At 42.2% G+C, this 15824-nt stretch overlaps 1 protein-coding gene across 4 annotated transcripts in view; it reads right to left on the minus strand.

Moving 5' to 3' along the window:
* The window catches only part of ARFGEF3 (ARFGEF family member 3), a 206982-nt gene that overhangs the window by 38912 nt on the left and 152246 nt on the right, over window positions 1-15824 (minus strand). For all 4 annotated transcript variants that reach the window (XM_007190935.2, XM_007190936.2, XM_007190934.2 and 1 more), the window contains 5 exons: window positions 15523-15656; window positions 13007-13152; window positions 11227-11406; window positions 7081-7225; window positions 4361-4483 (listed from right to left, as the gene is read on the minus strand). In XM_007190935.2, coding sequence (XP_007190997.2) covers window positions 4361-4483; window positions 7081-7225; window positions 11227-11406; window positions 13007-13152; window positions 15523-15656 — 728 coding nt within the window. The remainder of the gene's footprint in view (window positions 1-4360; window positions 4484-7080; window positions 7226-11226; window positions 11407-13006; window positions 13153-15522; window positions 15657-15824) is intronic.

Raw genomic sequence — 15824 nt, forward strand, 5'->3', positions numbered from 1 at the left:
GGCAGCAGGGGAGACAGAGGCAAATACTGTTTATCCCCTTATAACAGAAGACCTACTTAGTCATACAGCATGCGTTCCCCAAATGTCTACTAACATAGAAAAGAAAGGAAAAATTACTCCAAATTGTAAAACCCTTTCAGTCAAATTTCCCCCTACATGTGTACACGTTAAATACATTTGGGATCACGCTGTACATCTTACCTTTTTGAAATTATTCTGTTCTGTAACTCCCCTTTTCACTAAACAATGACCACTTTTTCCATATCCTGCGATAGTACTTTCAGTGGCTGGATGGTGGTTTTTTGTACCTGGACACACTGCAATTTTTCTAATTCATTTCCCTGGGCCCTGCTGTTGATGGTGTGACTGAAGCTTTGATGACAGGATGATCCTGGAGACCAGCCATGTGCTGGGCAGAAAGGAAGCACTAGGCCCCCTTCTGTTTGGAAAAGGACCTCCTTTGTTGCCAGGGCTCAGCACTAAACAGTGATGATAAAGGAAGACTCTGGGAAGATCTGAAACATCTGGGGTTTGGGGATGGAGACTACTAAAATTGAACTGAAATGACTTCTATTTTCTGTGGATATATCTAGAAATTTAACAGATCTGTAGAGGGCATCTAGATAGTCTATAGGCATACAGTAGTTGGAAATTATCATTTTTCTTCTCATGTAAGAATCTACTTCTATACTTCTAATAAAATTATTCCACAGTACTGTAATTGTTTCTGACTGTCTACAATTGTAGCAACCGGCACCCTTACCTGTGGGTAAACAGACATAATTACTAGGTATTAGTTAAAATTTAGGAGACAAAGAGGCATGTTTCTCCTTAAGAAAGAAAAGATAACCATTTGTATATTTTAGATCAGGGACTGGTAAACTTTTTTTTATACAGGGCCAGACAGTAAATATTTTAGGCTTTGCAGGTCACACTCTCTTTGTTGCAACTTCTCAACTCTGTCACTATAGCACAAAAACAACCACAGACAAATGACCAGGGCTGTGTTCCAATAAAACTTTACTTCTAAAAACTCTGAGTGGGGGGCATTGGCCTGTGGGCCATAGTTTGCCAACCCCTGGTTTAGATGAACACACCTTAGAGTATAAAAACACAGAGCAGTTCAAATTCATGTTGACATAACCAAGTGGGAATAAAAAATAAATCCATTTCCTATCCTGTTAATCACAGTGTTCCAAGTTTTTTACGGAGGCAGCTGTCACACATCAAAATCTGTGCACGGGGCGGCCCCTGGAGGCGGGCAGGACACAGCCAGCATGGCTGTGCCCACTGACCCCAAGCCACAGACAAGTAACTCCACCTTATAATTCACAGAAAAAAATGGAATCTTTCTGTTTTAAATATCCTCAGGTGCACACTGATAATTCTGCATCTCCATTTTCAGGCCCCAGCTCCCTCGCTGAGATAAGATCTCAAATTTCTAACATTTCTACCGTGAAAATTTCTAACATCTCCACTTGAATATTTCATAGAAACTCAACATGACCCAGTGTCCAAAGATAGAATTCATTATTGTTCCTCTCCTCCACTCCTTTTGGATATCCTAATTCTGGGAAACACCAGTCCTGGCAAGGAACTTGGGGAGTCAACCTCAGTTCCACCCTCTCTTAGGCCCCACATCAGAGCAGTCCAAGCCCTCCAGATCCCATCTCTACAATATCCTGAGCTCCATCCTCTCTGCTCTCTCCCAAACTCCTGCACACTGGTCTCGGCCTGTAGCCTCTTGTCCTTACCCACAGGGACATGTGCCTGCCAGTTTAGTTTCTAATGTCACATGTGATACACCACTCGGTGGCTTCAAAACCTTCCCTGCACATTCTCGATTTCCAGGTGTGGCATGCAGGGCCCTTTAGAGCCTGGCCCCTTCCTCTCTTTCCAACTCATCACCCAGGATCCCTCCTTTGTGGTACCTCCAACGTACCCTACTCTTAGAAAAGTAAACCTACAGCAGCTCACACTGCGAAGTTCAAATGTCACTTTCCCTTTGAAGTCTGCATGGCCCTACTACCAAGCACCCCGTCTCAGCTGCTTGTTCATTTCAGCATAAATGGCTTTTTTTTTTTCTAGCCTCTATGAAAATATTCATCTTCCTGAACTGTGACTATTGATTTGTGTGTCTGTTTCCCAGAAGAGGCTGTGAGCCTCTCACAGGCAGGAAGCATGTTATATTCATCTGTGTATCCCCATAGTATAGTACAGGTCACCATGCCCCCGTAGCAGGCCCTCGACTGTTCACAAAACAACAGAATACCAATAATAATGGTTCTTAAATAAAATATAGGGTTGTGGAATAATGGAAAATACATATGTTGGTCTCTGCCTCTGGCTCCTGGCACAGAGCTCCTAAAACCCTAATTTCCCAAATGATAAGACTACTAGGAGCATCTTTTGTTCTAATATTTGATCTTCAACTCTAGTTCCTGATGCAGAGCTCCTAAATCCCTTGGAATTTCCTGGGTGATAGAGTCTTTTGTTCTAGTGAGGCAAAGCTTGGTAAGCTCCTGGACGGGGGCTGGTCACCAGAAAGACCATAGGAAGAAGAGGGGGGTTGGAAATTGAGTTAATGATTGATCATGGCCACATGATGAAGCCTCCATAAGAAATCCCCAGAGTATGGCGTTCAGAGAGCTTCTGGGTTGGTGAACACATCTACATGCTGGGAGGAGGGTGTACCCCAACTCCATGAGGGCAGAAGCTCCTGAGCTTGGGACCCTCCTGGACCTCAACTTATATAATCTCTTGATCTGGCTGTTTATCTGTATCCTTTATCATATCTATTATTATATAATAAGCTGATAAATGTAAGCATTTCCCTGAGTTCTGTGAGCTGTTCTAATGAATCACTGAATCCAAAGGATGGGGGGGTCATGGGAACCTCTGATTTGTAGCCAAGTTAAACAGAAGTTGTGGGTAACTTGGGGACCTTCTACTTGTAATTGTCATTTGAAATGGCGGGGGGCAGTCTCATAGGACTGAGCCCTCCACCTGTGGGGTCTGCTGGTCTAACTCTGGTTGGGGTCAGAATTGAATTGACAATAGGACACCCAGCTGGTATCACAGAGAACTGCTTGGTGTGGGAACAAAGCCCACACATCTGGTGTCAGAACTCTTGTGAGTGAGGTAGTAGTTGAGAGAGTAAAGGAGAAATACAGGAGGAAAGCTTTTTCTAAACAAGGACTGGATTTTTTACTATCTAAGGCAGAGATTCATTACTTTAAGGTATTCTTAGAGTTAAGATACTAAACTGTTTGGTTTCTATTTAATGTAGAGCAGAGTTTAAAAAGAATAAAATCTTACTCTTTCAAAAGAAACCATCCTCTGAAGCCCAGTATGTAAAGTGGATAAGTGAGGGGCTTTCATGGTTGCCCCTCAGCTCAGCCCTCTATTTCCCAGGGTATACAGAAGCATAGAATGGGTGTATGTAAGAATAGACTATATCAAGGATGGTCTGTGGATCAGACCTGTGGCCTCCAGCCTCTGTCTTGAAACTTGCATTTTACTCCTGCTCCAAAATAAGGGGAACATGAATGAAGTCACCTAGCTTCTGTGTGTCCTATTTTCTTTTACAAAGAAATTGTCAGTTATTTTGCAAGAATACAAAAGAATATTATGAACCTTATATATTTTTTTAAAAGGTTCTCAAGGCTCCAGGTCTCAGAGCACACCAGGGTGAAACTCTCAAAACTTGAAGACTTAAGTTCCTTCTAGACTTTGGGTTTAACTGCCACTCCCTTCCATTTCACCCCAGATAAACATGTGTTATACAAACATCTGATCCAGCAGGTTATGCTGTACAGCAAGACTCTACTGTGTTAAAGTATTTCTAAATTAAGCATAAAATCAGCTAGGTAGTTTCTAAAACACACGAAGTCTCAAAGAAGGGTGACTTCTACACCTTCAAAATACGTTTTGTAATCAGTAAGGTCTGGGGGAAGGCATTCTTAATTTTTGCTTAAGAGCTGGGAACTCAAACTCTAATTAGGCTAATAGACTAATTAATAGACTTCTAATTATGTGACACTGAGGACAGTAGTTTCCTGTGTGAGGGTAATTATTGAACATAATATTGAATATTTTAAGATTCAAAAAGAAGTTGGAGTAAAATAATATATGAAGACATGTTTCATTATAAAATTATTCCATGAACACAATGAAAAGTATCAACCCTGGACAGAGTCAAAGCCGTGTGTACAGTAAGCTTTGTGCGTCTGAGCGCACAGCATAGCGCCATCTGCCTCTATACCAGGATGCCTGCTTGCCTGCTGCAGCCAGATCACACAGAGCCATCCAGGAGAGGGCCCCCAGCTGTCAGGAGGCAGGAAAGGAGGGCTCCACTTACCCAGTCCTTTGACAAACTTCATAAGGCACATGATGTAACTAGTGGCCGCATTAGCAAAGACCTGGATGTTGTCGGTATTGAGAAAAGCTTCAAATACATCAAACACTGGAGCCTGGCCTTTTCCTGAGGGAGGAAGATTATAGAGTTTTAAGAAAGTTAAGGCTCTACCCTTCAGGTTGCCCATACTCCCAAGCACCTTCCACAGAGCCTTAAAAAAGGTCTGTTAGCTCTATTTACAATAGCCAGGACATGGAAGCAACCTAAGTGTCCATCATCGGATGAATGGATAAAGAAGATGTGGCACATATACAGAATGGAATATTACTCAGCCATAAAAAGAAACGAAATTGCGTTATTTGTAGTGAGGTGGATGGAGTTAGAGTTTGTCATACAGAGTGAAGTAAGTCAGAAAGAGAAAAACAAATACAGTATGCTAACACATATATATGGAATCTAAGGAAAAAAAAAAAAAAAGGCCATGAAGAACCTAGTGGCAAGACGGGAATAAAGACACAGACCTACTAGAGAATGGACTTGAGGATATGGGGAGGGGGAGGGGTGAGATGTGACAGGGTGAGAGAGTGGCATGGACATATATACACTACCAAATGTAAAATAGATAGCTAGTGGGAAGCAGCCGCATAGCACAGGGAGATCAGCTCAGTGCTTTGTGACCACCTAGAGGGGTGGGATGGGGAGGGTGGGAGGGAGGGAGATGCAAGAGGGAGGAGATATGGGAACATATGTATATGTATAACTGATTCACTTTGTTATAAAGCAGAAACTAACACACCATTGTAAAGCAATTATACTTCAATAAAGATGTTTAAAAAAAAAAAAAAAAAAAAAAAGGTCTGTTGGAGAAAAGCCTGGGCCTTTTGGCTGGATAACTGGCTTGGTTCCCGTGCTGTCCTTCTCAGCTTTGCCTGCAGAGGGAACTGTAGGAAGGCTATGAAGAGAGCTCGGTAGAGGGACCAGGGCAAAGCCGGCTGAACACAGGGCTGAGGCAACCTGTAGGTCTACATCGGGCGATTAAATATGTGGTCTTTTGGAATTCTCCTCCACACATAATTATAGGGAAGGGAAGGTTTAGATAAACCCCTGATGGCATATACTAATTTATTCATACCTGAGCCGAAAAGAGTTAACATAGAAGGCTTAAGGCTGCTATCCTTAGAAAGGCCTGCTTGCACAGTGGGCCCTGGGCTGGAGTCTGGGAAGCTGGCTCTCAGAATATTCCCAAGCAACAGTTAACTGGATGGTTCACTGTGACTGGATGGTTGGTGCAAACAACGTGGTTTAATCTGAACCTCTGCTTTTTTTCAGGCAGTATGGATTTTGGAATATGCTAGGCAGAGGGTACCTAAGTGACCAGCCCTTAGCTGGGTCTCTAGTGGGCTTCCCTGGGCAGAAAGACCTACACACTGCCCTATGGTCATACATGTTGCTGCATTCTCCCTGCTGGAGGAAGAGTGTGCCCTGTGGGACCCCCTCATGGGACGGTGAGAGCTCAGGGAAGCCTGTGCAGGGATTCTGTGTTTTCCCCTTAGGATCTGGCTTGTCCTTACTATGTTGCCATAATAAATCTTGGCTGTTAGCCATGTAATAAATCTGAGCTATGTAATAAATCTTGGCATAACTACATGCTGAGTCCCAGAAGTCCTTCTGATGGGTCTCTAAGTGCAGGGGTAGTCTTGGGGACCCCTGACACAACACCTCTGGTCACCGGGCCTGCTGTATGGCTGCCCATCTATTTCCAGCCAGACCTGATCTCCCTAATTCGAATTCCCTGTTATTTGGATACTTTTTTGCTTCTTCCTAGCCAAGTGGATAACATTTTTCTTTTGGCTTTACAAAAGAACTCAACACAGATACATATAAGTGAAACAACAGAAGTCTCTCGGCCTTTTGTCCAATCTGTCACTGAGAGCTGGGCCTGATAACGCTCAGTGTTCTTGGTTTTCTGGCAGAACTCAGAACTTGTGATCCTGATACACCAGCTCATTTCCTGCTGCTAAAACAGCTGAATGCCAGTCTTCCCTATTATCCAACTTCTTTTTTAAAAAATTTATTTATTTTTGGCTGTGTTGGGTCTTCGTTGCTGCGCGTGGGCTTTCTCCAGTCGTGGCGAGCAGGGGCTACTCTTCGCTGAGGTGTGTGGGCTTCTCATTGCCGTGGCTTCTCTTGTTGTGGAGCACAGGCTCTAGGCGCGGGCTTCAGTAGTTGTGGTGCGCGGGCTTCAGTAGTTGTGGCACACGGGCTTCAGTAGTTGTGGCACACGGGCTTAGTTGCTTCACAGCATGTGGGATCTTCCTGGACCAGGGCTCAAACCCATGTCCCCTGCACTGGCAGGCGGATTCTTAACCACTGCGCCACCAGGGAAGCCCTATCTGACTTCTTTTGATAGCATGAAGCTTGGCATAAAGAACTAATGCTCCATAGCCAGAATCATCCACATGTTCTTCCCATTATCACCACTCCTATTCAACATAGTACCAGAAGTCCTAGCTGGAGCAATTAGGCAAGAGTAGAAATCAAATACATCCAAATTGGAAAGGAAGAAGTAACACTGCCTCTTTTTGACGATGATGTGACCGTGTATCCAGAAAATCTTAAAGATTCCACCAAAAAGATTCCACTCAAAAACCTTAGAGCTAGAATAATTACGGTTTAGAACTACTAAACAAGTTTCAGGGCACGAAATCAACACACGGTCTTACCCATGGAGTAGTCACTGACCAGGTACTCCTTCCCCTCAGACTTGTCCCCACTGCGCACTGTTTCCAGGGCACTGAACAAGGGCCTCCATCCCGACTGGATTTGGGTGGAACACACTTCAACCAGCTCACCGATGGACGTGACGACCTGCAGAGGCAAAGGAGGTGGCATTTAACGCCTTTTCCTTCTGAGAAGCAGGTGAATTTCTGGGAAGAATGATGTGCTTCTCTGCTCCCTATTTCTGGGTTAATTTTAGTGAAGGATAAAAATCAGAACCTAGAAAAACTCACTGAGAAGTCTTCTAAATAAGCAGCCGTATCACATTAATTTGCATTTTACTAAAGACTAATGTTGCTAAAAGTTTTCACAAGCCATTTTTAAATATTTTGGTGTTTTTGAAGTTAGGTTTTTGTCTTCTCATTATTGTCTTTTTTTATTGAGTTCTTAAGAGTTCTTTGTGCATTCTAAATGTAAGCCCTTCCTGAGATACATGATTTGCAAATTTTTTTTTCACAGCTTTGGGCTTCTTCTTTTATTTTTATATGGTGTCTTTTGAAGAGCAAAAGTTTTAAATTTTCATGAAGTCCAAATCATCAATTTTTTTCTTTTTATGGATCCTGTTGGTGTCATTTCTAAAGAATCTTTGCATAACCGAAGGCCTCAAAGATGGTCTCCTATGCTTTCTTGTAGAAACATTTATAGGTTTTGCTCTTATTTAAGCCTATGACCCATTTTGAGTTATTTTTTGTGCATGGTAAGAGGAAGGGTGTAAGTTCATTTTTATTGTATATGTTCAAGCACCATTTGCTAAAAGTAATATCCTGTCTCTCTACTGAATTGCAATGACATCTTTGTCAAAAATTGACCATACATGTGAGAATTTATTTCTATACTTTCTATTCAGTTCCACTGATCTATAGGTCTACCCGTACACCAATACCACACTGGATTGATGACTGAAGTTTTAAAATCGGGTAGTGTAAATTCTCCAAATTCGTTGTTCTTTTTCAAATGTGTTTTCTCTATTCTAGATCCTTTGAACTTGCATATAAATTTGAGAATCTTCCCAATTTCTTCAAAAAAGTCTGTTGATATTTTGATAGGAATTGCACTGGATCTATATATCAACTTGTGGAAATCTGCCATTTAAAAAATACTGTCTTTCAAGCCATGAACGTAGCATATCTCATAATTTATTGGAATATTCTTTATTTTTTTCTCAGCAGTGTTCTGTAGCTTTCAGTGTACAGGTATTTCACGTCTTTTACTAAATTTATTCCTAAATATTTTGTTTTCAATGCTCTTATGAATGGAATTGTTCTCTTAATTTCAATTTTTGATAGCTTACATCTTGAATATAGGAATTCAATTGATTTTAATACATTGTTTTTGTATCCGGCAGCCTTGCTAAACTCACTATTTCTTTTTCTGGCTGCGCCGCATGGCATGTGGGATCCTAGTTCCCTGGCCAGGGATTGAACCTGCACCCTCTGCATTGGAAGCGCGGAGTCTTAACCACTGGACTGCCAGGGAAGTCTCGAAACACACTATTAATTCTAGTAACTTTTAAAATAAATTCCTTAGGATTTTCTACATATAAGACCATGTTGTCTAGGAACTAAGACAGTTTTGCTTTTCAAAATTGGATGCCTTTAATTTTTCGGTACAGTGAGTAAAAGTCATAATGTTGAATAGAACTGGTAAAGATGGAAATCTTTGCCTTGCTCCTAATTATTGGGAAAAAGCATTCAGTCCTTGACCATTGTGTAGTGTTTGATGTAAGATTCTCAAATACTCCCTTTATCCAATTAGGGAACTCCCTTCTATTCCTCATTTCTTGAAAGTTTTTTATTTAAAATGAGTGATGGATTTTGTAAAATGTTTTCTCTGTGTCTGTTAAGATGACCATAGGGTTTCAATCCTTTATTCTACTAATAAGATACATGACATTAATTGATTTTTGAGCTGTTAAACCAATCTCACACTGATTCTTTCTTCTGCCATCTCAAATCTTGTTGGTAAGCCCATCTAGTGGATTTTTCATTTGTTATTGTCCTTTTCAACTCTAGAATTTGCATTCTTTCAGTTTCCATTTCTCTACTTAGATCCCCTATTTTTGAGTCACTGTCATCATATTTTCCTTTAATTCTTTGAACCTATTTATGATAGCTGCTTAAAGTCTCTGTCCCCTAATCCAACATCCCAAGCCAGAGCCAGGACCCAGTGAATAGAACCCTCTTCCCACCATGTGCACCAGACTTCTTTGGCTAAATACTTTGTAATTTCTACCGCGAGGGCATCATTGGTAGAGGTCACCAGCTCTTCTAGATCCTGTGTCTGCTTGTCTTCCCACCTCCAAATCTGCATTTTGGATATATATAATCCTGGTTTTAGCTTAATCCAACATCTGGTCTAACTCTAAGTCAGTTTCTATTTATTGTTTTTCCCCCAAGTATACATGACTGTTTCTTATTTCTTTGCATATCTCTTTTTTTTTTTTTTTTTTTTGCTGAACATTGGACATTTTAGATAATATATTGTAGCAATGCTGGATTTATTTTTGAGTATTTATTTATTTATTTAACTAAGTTGCTTGGGCTTACACTGTAGAATCTGTCTCTACTCTTCCCATGGCATGAGGCACCAATAATGTCTCTACTAAATTTATTTTTATTTTTCAGCCTGACTTCCTAGTGCTGTCCCCATGTCTGCATAGGTTAGTTGTCACTTGATGAAGTAGGCAGAGATTCTGCTCAAATACCTTGAACCTTTAAGGCTTCCAATCTGTGTGTGCAGGCTGGGGAGAATATACAAAGTTCAGCCAGTTCCTAAGTCTCTCTGGTCTTTTACTTCCTGATGGGATCTGTACGGTCTATCCTATATATGCCCACATTTCAGTCAGCTAGAGATGCATGACGGACGTACCTAGTCCTTCTATGAAATCTCTGGCTTCCAGAGTCCCACGTTACATTTCTTACCAGTTCACCACTGCAGCCTTAGGCTAGCAAAGTTGTAGTATTATTCTATTGCTCATTTCCTAATGAATTCACCACTTTTAGTTGACAGACCAGTGGTCTTTTTTCCTCTTCTTCAAACCAAGTCTGTCTCTTAGCACAGAAAAGCTGATTTTCCCAGTCAGCCCCACACTGGTCAAATTACTATTCTTGCCAACAGCTTGTGAGTAAGTGATGACTTCCATCTTCAGCAAGAAGGTCACAGACTCCCACTGTTCTTAACCAAAGTTCTGGCAAGAACTATTTTTCACCATAAATGCTACTCAATTTGTTGTCTGCCCTTGGTCAATTGCAAGAGTCCTGAAATGGCTGCTTTTGACAATTTTTTTCTTTTCGTATACTTGATTTTTGTGAAGAGGATTCACTAACTTCTTCATGCCACCACAGCCAAAATTCCTCCTGTCCTAAATCTTTCTGAACATTGTTCAGAACTTAATAAGCATAGTTATTTTAAAGTCAGTCTCTGATAACTCCAATATCTGGATTCCTGTTGGGGAGTTAGGGACAGTGTGTGTGTCTATTTTTATTATTTTATTTCTGTATTCATGCATTCTATTTCCTAATGAGCCAATTATTTTAGACTGAATGCAGACATTCAGCTTCACCCGATGGCCAATTCCCTCATGGCCAATCCAGTCTCAGCGCTCTGCTTACTTCTTTGGGCTTCCCATTGTTACTTAGTTTTGGGCATCTTACTATTCCTTACTTTCTTGCCAGTGTGTACATGATATTTAAATAAAAATTTTAACCCTTGTTTAACATTTTTAGTAGATTTCAGAGACAGAGAATCTGCCTGTGTTCCTAGCCCACCATCATGCTAGATAAATATGAAGTCTCTAGCTAGTTTCTTTACCATCTGTCTCTCCGTAGAGAATATGATAGTGGTTAAGGGTATAGGCTAGGTATGAGAGTATAGACTATTACAGCTAGATTGCCTGGTTCAAATCCCAGTTCCACCAATCACTCATCATGAATCCTTAGCTAAATTGCTTAACCTCTTCTTGTCACAGATTCCATATAGGCTTATTGGAAAGACTAATTATACAGCACTCACAGAACGGTCCTGCCAGTGCCCTCAACAAGAGCCAGCAGGCTATGGCAATGATGGCAGCACTGCTACCGTGACACACTGACCTGGTCTTGGACATCCTCGTCACACAACTCCAGCTGCATGATACGCTCAAAAGGTCGGAAGAGTGCTTCATTAAAGTGAAAATGAGGTGGCTCACTCCAGTCAGTGAGAACCTCTGTCAGTATATCATGGATGAAGGAAACTGCCTTCTGAGACACATGTCTTTCCTTATGGCAGGCAGCCTGCAAAATTCAGAGAGTCAAACACCCTCAGGACTTCAAGCAACTAAGAATCTGGTTTCTGAAGGTCTTCCTAACACACCTTCCTGTAGGGAGGTGGAAGCAGCAATTCTGCTACAGTAAAAGATTTCAAGGGATAAATATCAATGAACAGCACACTAAATTGCATTTTAAATAATTTAACCAACTGATCAGACAGATCTCCAATCTCACTTTGAAGTTTCTGGAAAAATAAGAGTTTCTAATAATTTCTTCTTCTTTTTTCCTGTAACGTGACAGTTTTCTTGGGTGGTATAGAACATGCTGACTAAAGACACCGGAACCTAGTCTGGAAACCACCCATGGTCTCATTGTTAGCCATGCCCCAAACATACGAAGATCAGATGCGACATTTGTCCCTCAGGGATGTGGGAAGATGGCACCAATACAGCTTTAATTGGCTCACATCTTTGTATCCGTGTCCTTTAGTGGTCCTCTCCCACACTGACCCTGGGCTTGGGTGTGTGACTTGCTTTGGATAATGGAACAATAGCAGATATTACGTAAGTAGAGAATTGAAAAGCAATTCTGATTTGGGGTTTGCCCTCTTGCTTTCCTTTGGAATACTAAAAATGCCATGTGACTGAGCCAGGGCTAATCTGCTGGAGGAGGAGAGACCACATAGAGAGGACCATCATCTGCCCAGGTTTACCAGTCATGAACCAGCTGGCCCCAGTCTTTGCAGAGGCTGACCACAAGTGAACACATTAAGGCCAGCTGAGATTAGCCAAGCCTGGCCCAGACTAGAAGAGCCGCACAGCTCAGCTCGAATTTCTGACCCAGAGAATCATGAGCTAAATAAACAGTTATTGTTTTAAGTCACTAGGCTTTGGGGGTGGTTTATTATAGTATCATACATACCTGATATACTGTTTCTCCATAACTATTTTTTACCCCCTTTCCTTAATAGAATGTTCTCAGATTAGTAAATTTATTTCCCCAAAATACTTTTTTATGACATAGCTCTACCAAGTAAGTGCTAAAGGACTATTTGGAATAGTTATCACTGTGAAACAGGGCAACAATTTCCCCATCATCTTAGAAGTAGCCAGTCATCATGTATTGAGGTGCTTAGATGGAGTTACCATAAAATCTATCACATGGACTGCTTTCTTTTGGAGAGTCAAAGGGGTCCTAGTTAATTTTGTTGGGAAAACCAGGATTTATGCTTCCCCTACTTAGAAGGCACTGCCCAGAATATGTTTAGCGATTAGAAAAGAGAGCCTGGCAAGAACAAAAGACATTGTTATATTCATGTATAAAAATGAAACTCCAGACTTAGGTTGATAGCAGACCGTGAAGTATAAGAAACCGGCAGTGTGAGGTGTCTAGGTGAGTCACATAGTTTTAAAGAAAGAGGGTCAGAGTGATACCAGGGCAGTGCTGCCCTTGGGGCAATTCTTCAGGTGCCATAAGGTATAATCAGAGAACAAAGATGCTTACGACCAGGTGATGGGAACCTTACTGCTGCGGCCACAGTGCCCTTTGTCCCATGCTGACTGGAGACCCCTGTGCTGGCTCTGCTGCAGGAGGCCCCTGGGCTTCCCACTTTCCAGGTGCTCACCTCCACCAGGTGCGGCGCCACAAGACTCCAGCAGCGCATCACGTGGAGCAGGGGCCTCGATTTGCTCCGCACGATCCTCAGCATGGCGTCCCCAAGGCGGAACAGGTGGAGGGCGCTTTTTCGGTCTTGGGTGGATTTCACTTCTCCTACAGGAAGGTAAGACCATGAAAGCCATCAATCCAAAACTCAGAAATAGTTTGACCTGTTCAAGCATGGAGAGAGGATGAAAATCAAAGAGCTGTACTCGGATCAGTGGGATTATTCGGTATGAATTTGCCAAGACAGGAAAGGAGCGTGGATTCAAGAAAGAACAGGTGATTCACTTAACAAAGCCAGGGCCCACCTCTCCTGTTCACTGTAGCATCCCTGACATTTACACTTGTCAGGCAAACAATGCCTGTTGATAAGGAGGAATGATGTCGTGGTTAAGTAGAAGGGCCAGGGAATCGGCTGCCTAGGCCCAAATCCTGGCTCCATCATGTAGTAGTTGGGTTACGATGGACCAGAAGTTTACCTCTCTAATCCACAGTTTCTCATTGTAAAAGTGGGGATGATAGTACCTACTTCTTAAAGTTACTTCAAGGATGAAATGTGATAACGCTCATAAAGTACTTAGCACAGGGCCTGGCATAGACTGCCTACCACACACACTTAGTTATATTGTTACTGTTGTTACCGTCCCCATCCTTTACAGCCACCATCCACTTGGTCAATGCTTAATGGTACCTCTGAAGCCCTTGCCAAGCAGGTCAGGCCCCTTTGCACCCAATAACATGCGATCTAACCTCTGTCTTGTTTCCGTACAATCCTTGCCTACTCGGATCTCTTGCTACTTCTCTGCCACTGTCACCTTCGTCTTCTCCACTCTCTTTTTGCTCATGTGCTCCTGCTTCTCCCATACACCTGCAAAATACTGATCACGGTCAGCCTCTTCCAACCAGAATGTGTCTTTCTAAGTAGTCTTGCCGTATCAAATAAACTTCAAAATGACAGCAACAAAAATCATTGACATTGACTGATTGTTTACTCTGCATCAGACATTGTGTTGGTTCTTTGTGTCTTTAATCACTTTTATTTTTATTGAAGTATAGTTGATATACAATGTGTTAATTCCTGCTGTACAGCAAAGTGACTGAGTTATACACATATATACGTTCTTTGTTATAGTCTTTTCCATTATGGATTATCATAGGATATTGAATATAGTTCCCTGTGCTATACAGTAGGACTTTGCTCTTTATCCATCCTATATATAATAGTTTGCATCTGCTAATCCCAAACTCCCACTCCATCCCTCTCTCACCCCCCACCTTGGCAACCACAAGTCTCTTCTCTATGTCTGTAATCACTTTAATTTTAAAAGCAATCCTTAAGAAGTAAATGTAACTACTGCCACGTACGGATTAGAAAACTGAAGATCAGAAAGGTGAACCAACTTGCCTAAACTGACGCAGCTGGTAAGTAGTGAAGGCAGCATTTTAACTTGGATCTGATTGATTCCAAAGCCAATGCTTCTTCCCCTTAGGGCTGCTGCCTCTTCCTGACCCTCACTGCTCGTGGTTTTTTGTAAGCTCAGAGTCTGCTGATTTCTCCATGCAGAAGACTTTGAAAGTGGTCCCTGGGCTCAGAGATGCTCTGGCAGTTGGCTGGATCTGGGAAGTTGGCTTTATATAGCTAAGGTTTTAAAGTCTATTAAAAACTCATGGGAAAGGACTATGGTTCTCAAATTAGAATCTGCAGTAAGAATCAAAATTCCTGATGATGGAAGGACCTTGGAGGTTGTGCACGTCAACCTGCCACCAGTGCGATCCTGGCACACGGCTCTGTGACTCTGCCATGGGGACAAGGTACTCACTGTTACAGCACAACAACCCTGGCTGCTGATGGACAGCTGCGTTTGTGAGCAACCTGCCACCCACTTGGGACGCTTGGGTGATTCAGTACAACTCTACCCCCTCTTCCACGTGTTGGCCTTCAAGAGGGCCTTCATCTGGCCTCATCCATGAAGACAGCGATACTGACCCACTGTTAAAGGGATATGCCCGGAGAGCAGTTTTTCTAAGAGTGGCCTGAGGCTTCTGTCAAGCCTTCCATTTTTCTCTCCCAGGCCCTTCTGAAATTAGAAGCTGCTTCTGCAAGCAGGCTGGACTAAGGCGGGTGTGTGCTTTGTGATATGGAGAGGAGTTCCTACCCTCATGTGAAGCTATCTGCACCCTGAGTAGCCACACCATTTCTATATCACAAGATTTAGCAGAACACAGTCCGGCTCCGGCGGTAATACCCGCAACAACGGTGGCAGCAACATTTCCATTCACAAAAAATGATACCCCGCCCAAACCGCCAACCCCCATCTGCCACGATCATGCCTCAACACCAGATGACAAATTTTCACTCGAGCCAAGGTGACTGTGTATGAAGGGAATGTGGGTTCAAGTCTTCAGGCAGGCTGTTGGTATCAGAGATCTGGGCTGTTTCCTGCTAACCTCATGGCACGGTTTCTGCCGGGAAAGAATTACCTGGCATTGCCAGTGAGTAATCAACTGTTTCTGTGACGGAATGGAAAAGCTGGAACTGCGATGCTTTCTTCAGTTGGTAAAGAAAACCTCCCAGAGCCATGAGGTTCAACTTATCTGTAGCATCTTCAAAGAGCCTGGATGAAACAAAAAGACTTGTTACTTAGAAACAATTCAGCAAAGTCTTTATGGCAGAATGATTATGGTAATTTTCTTAGATGTGATTAATGAAAATGTGTAAACACTGTAAAGAAATGTACAGTACTATTATATCTCTTATTACTGAGTACAAGTCTACTCTAACT

Source organism: Balaenoptera acutorostrata, chromosome 14 (assembly GCF_949987535.1).
Source record: "Balaenoptera acutorostrata chromosome 14, mBalAcu1.1, whole genome shotgun sequence".
In the NCBI taxonomy this organism is placed as follows: Eukaryota; Metazoa; Chordata; class Mammalia; order Artiodactyla; family Balaenopteridae; genus Balaenoptera; species Balaenoptera acutorostrata.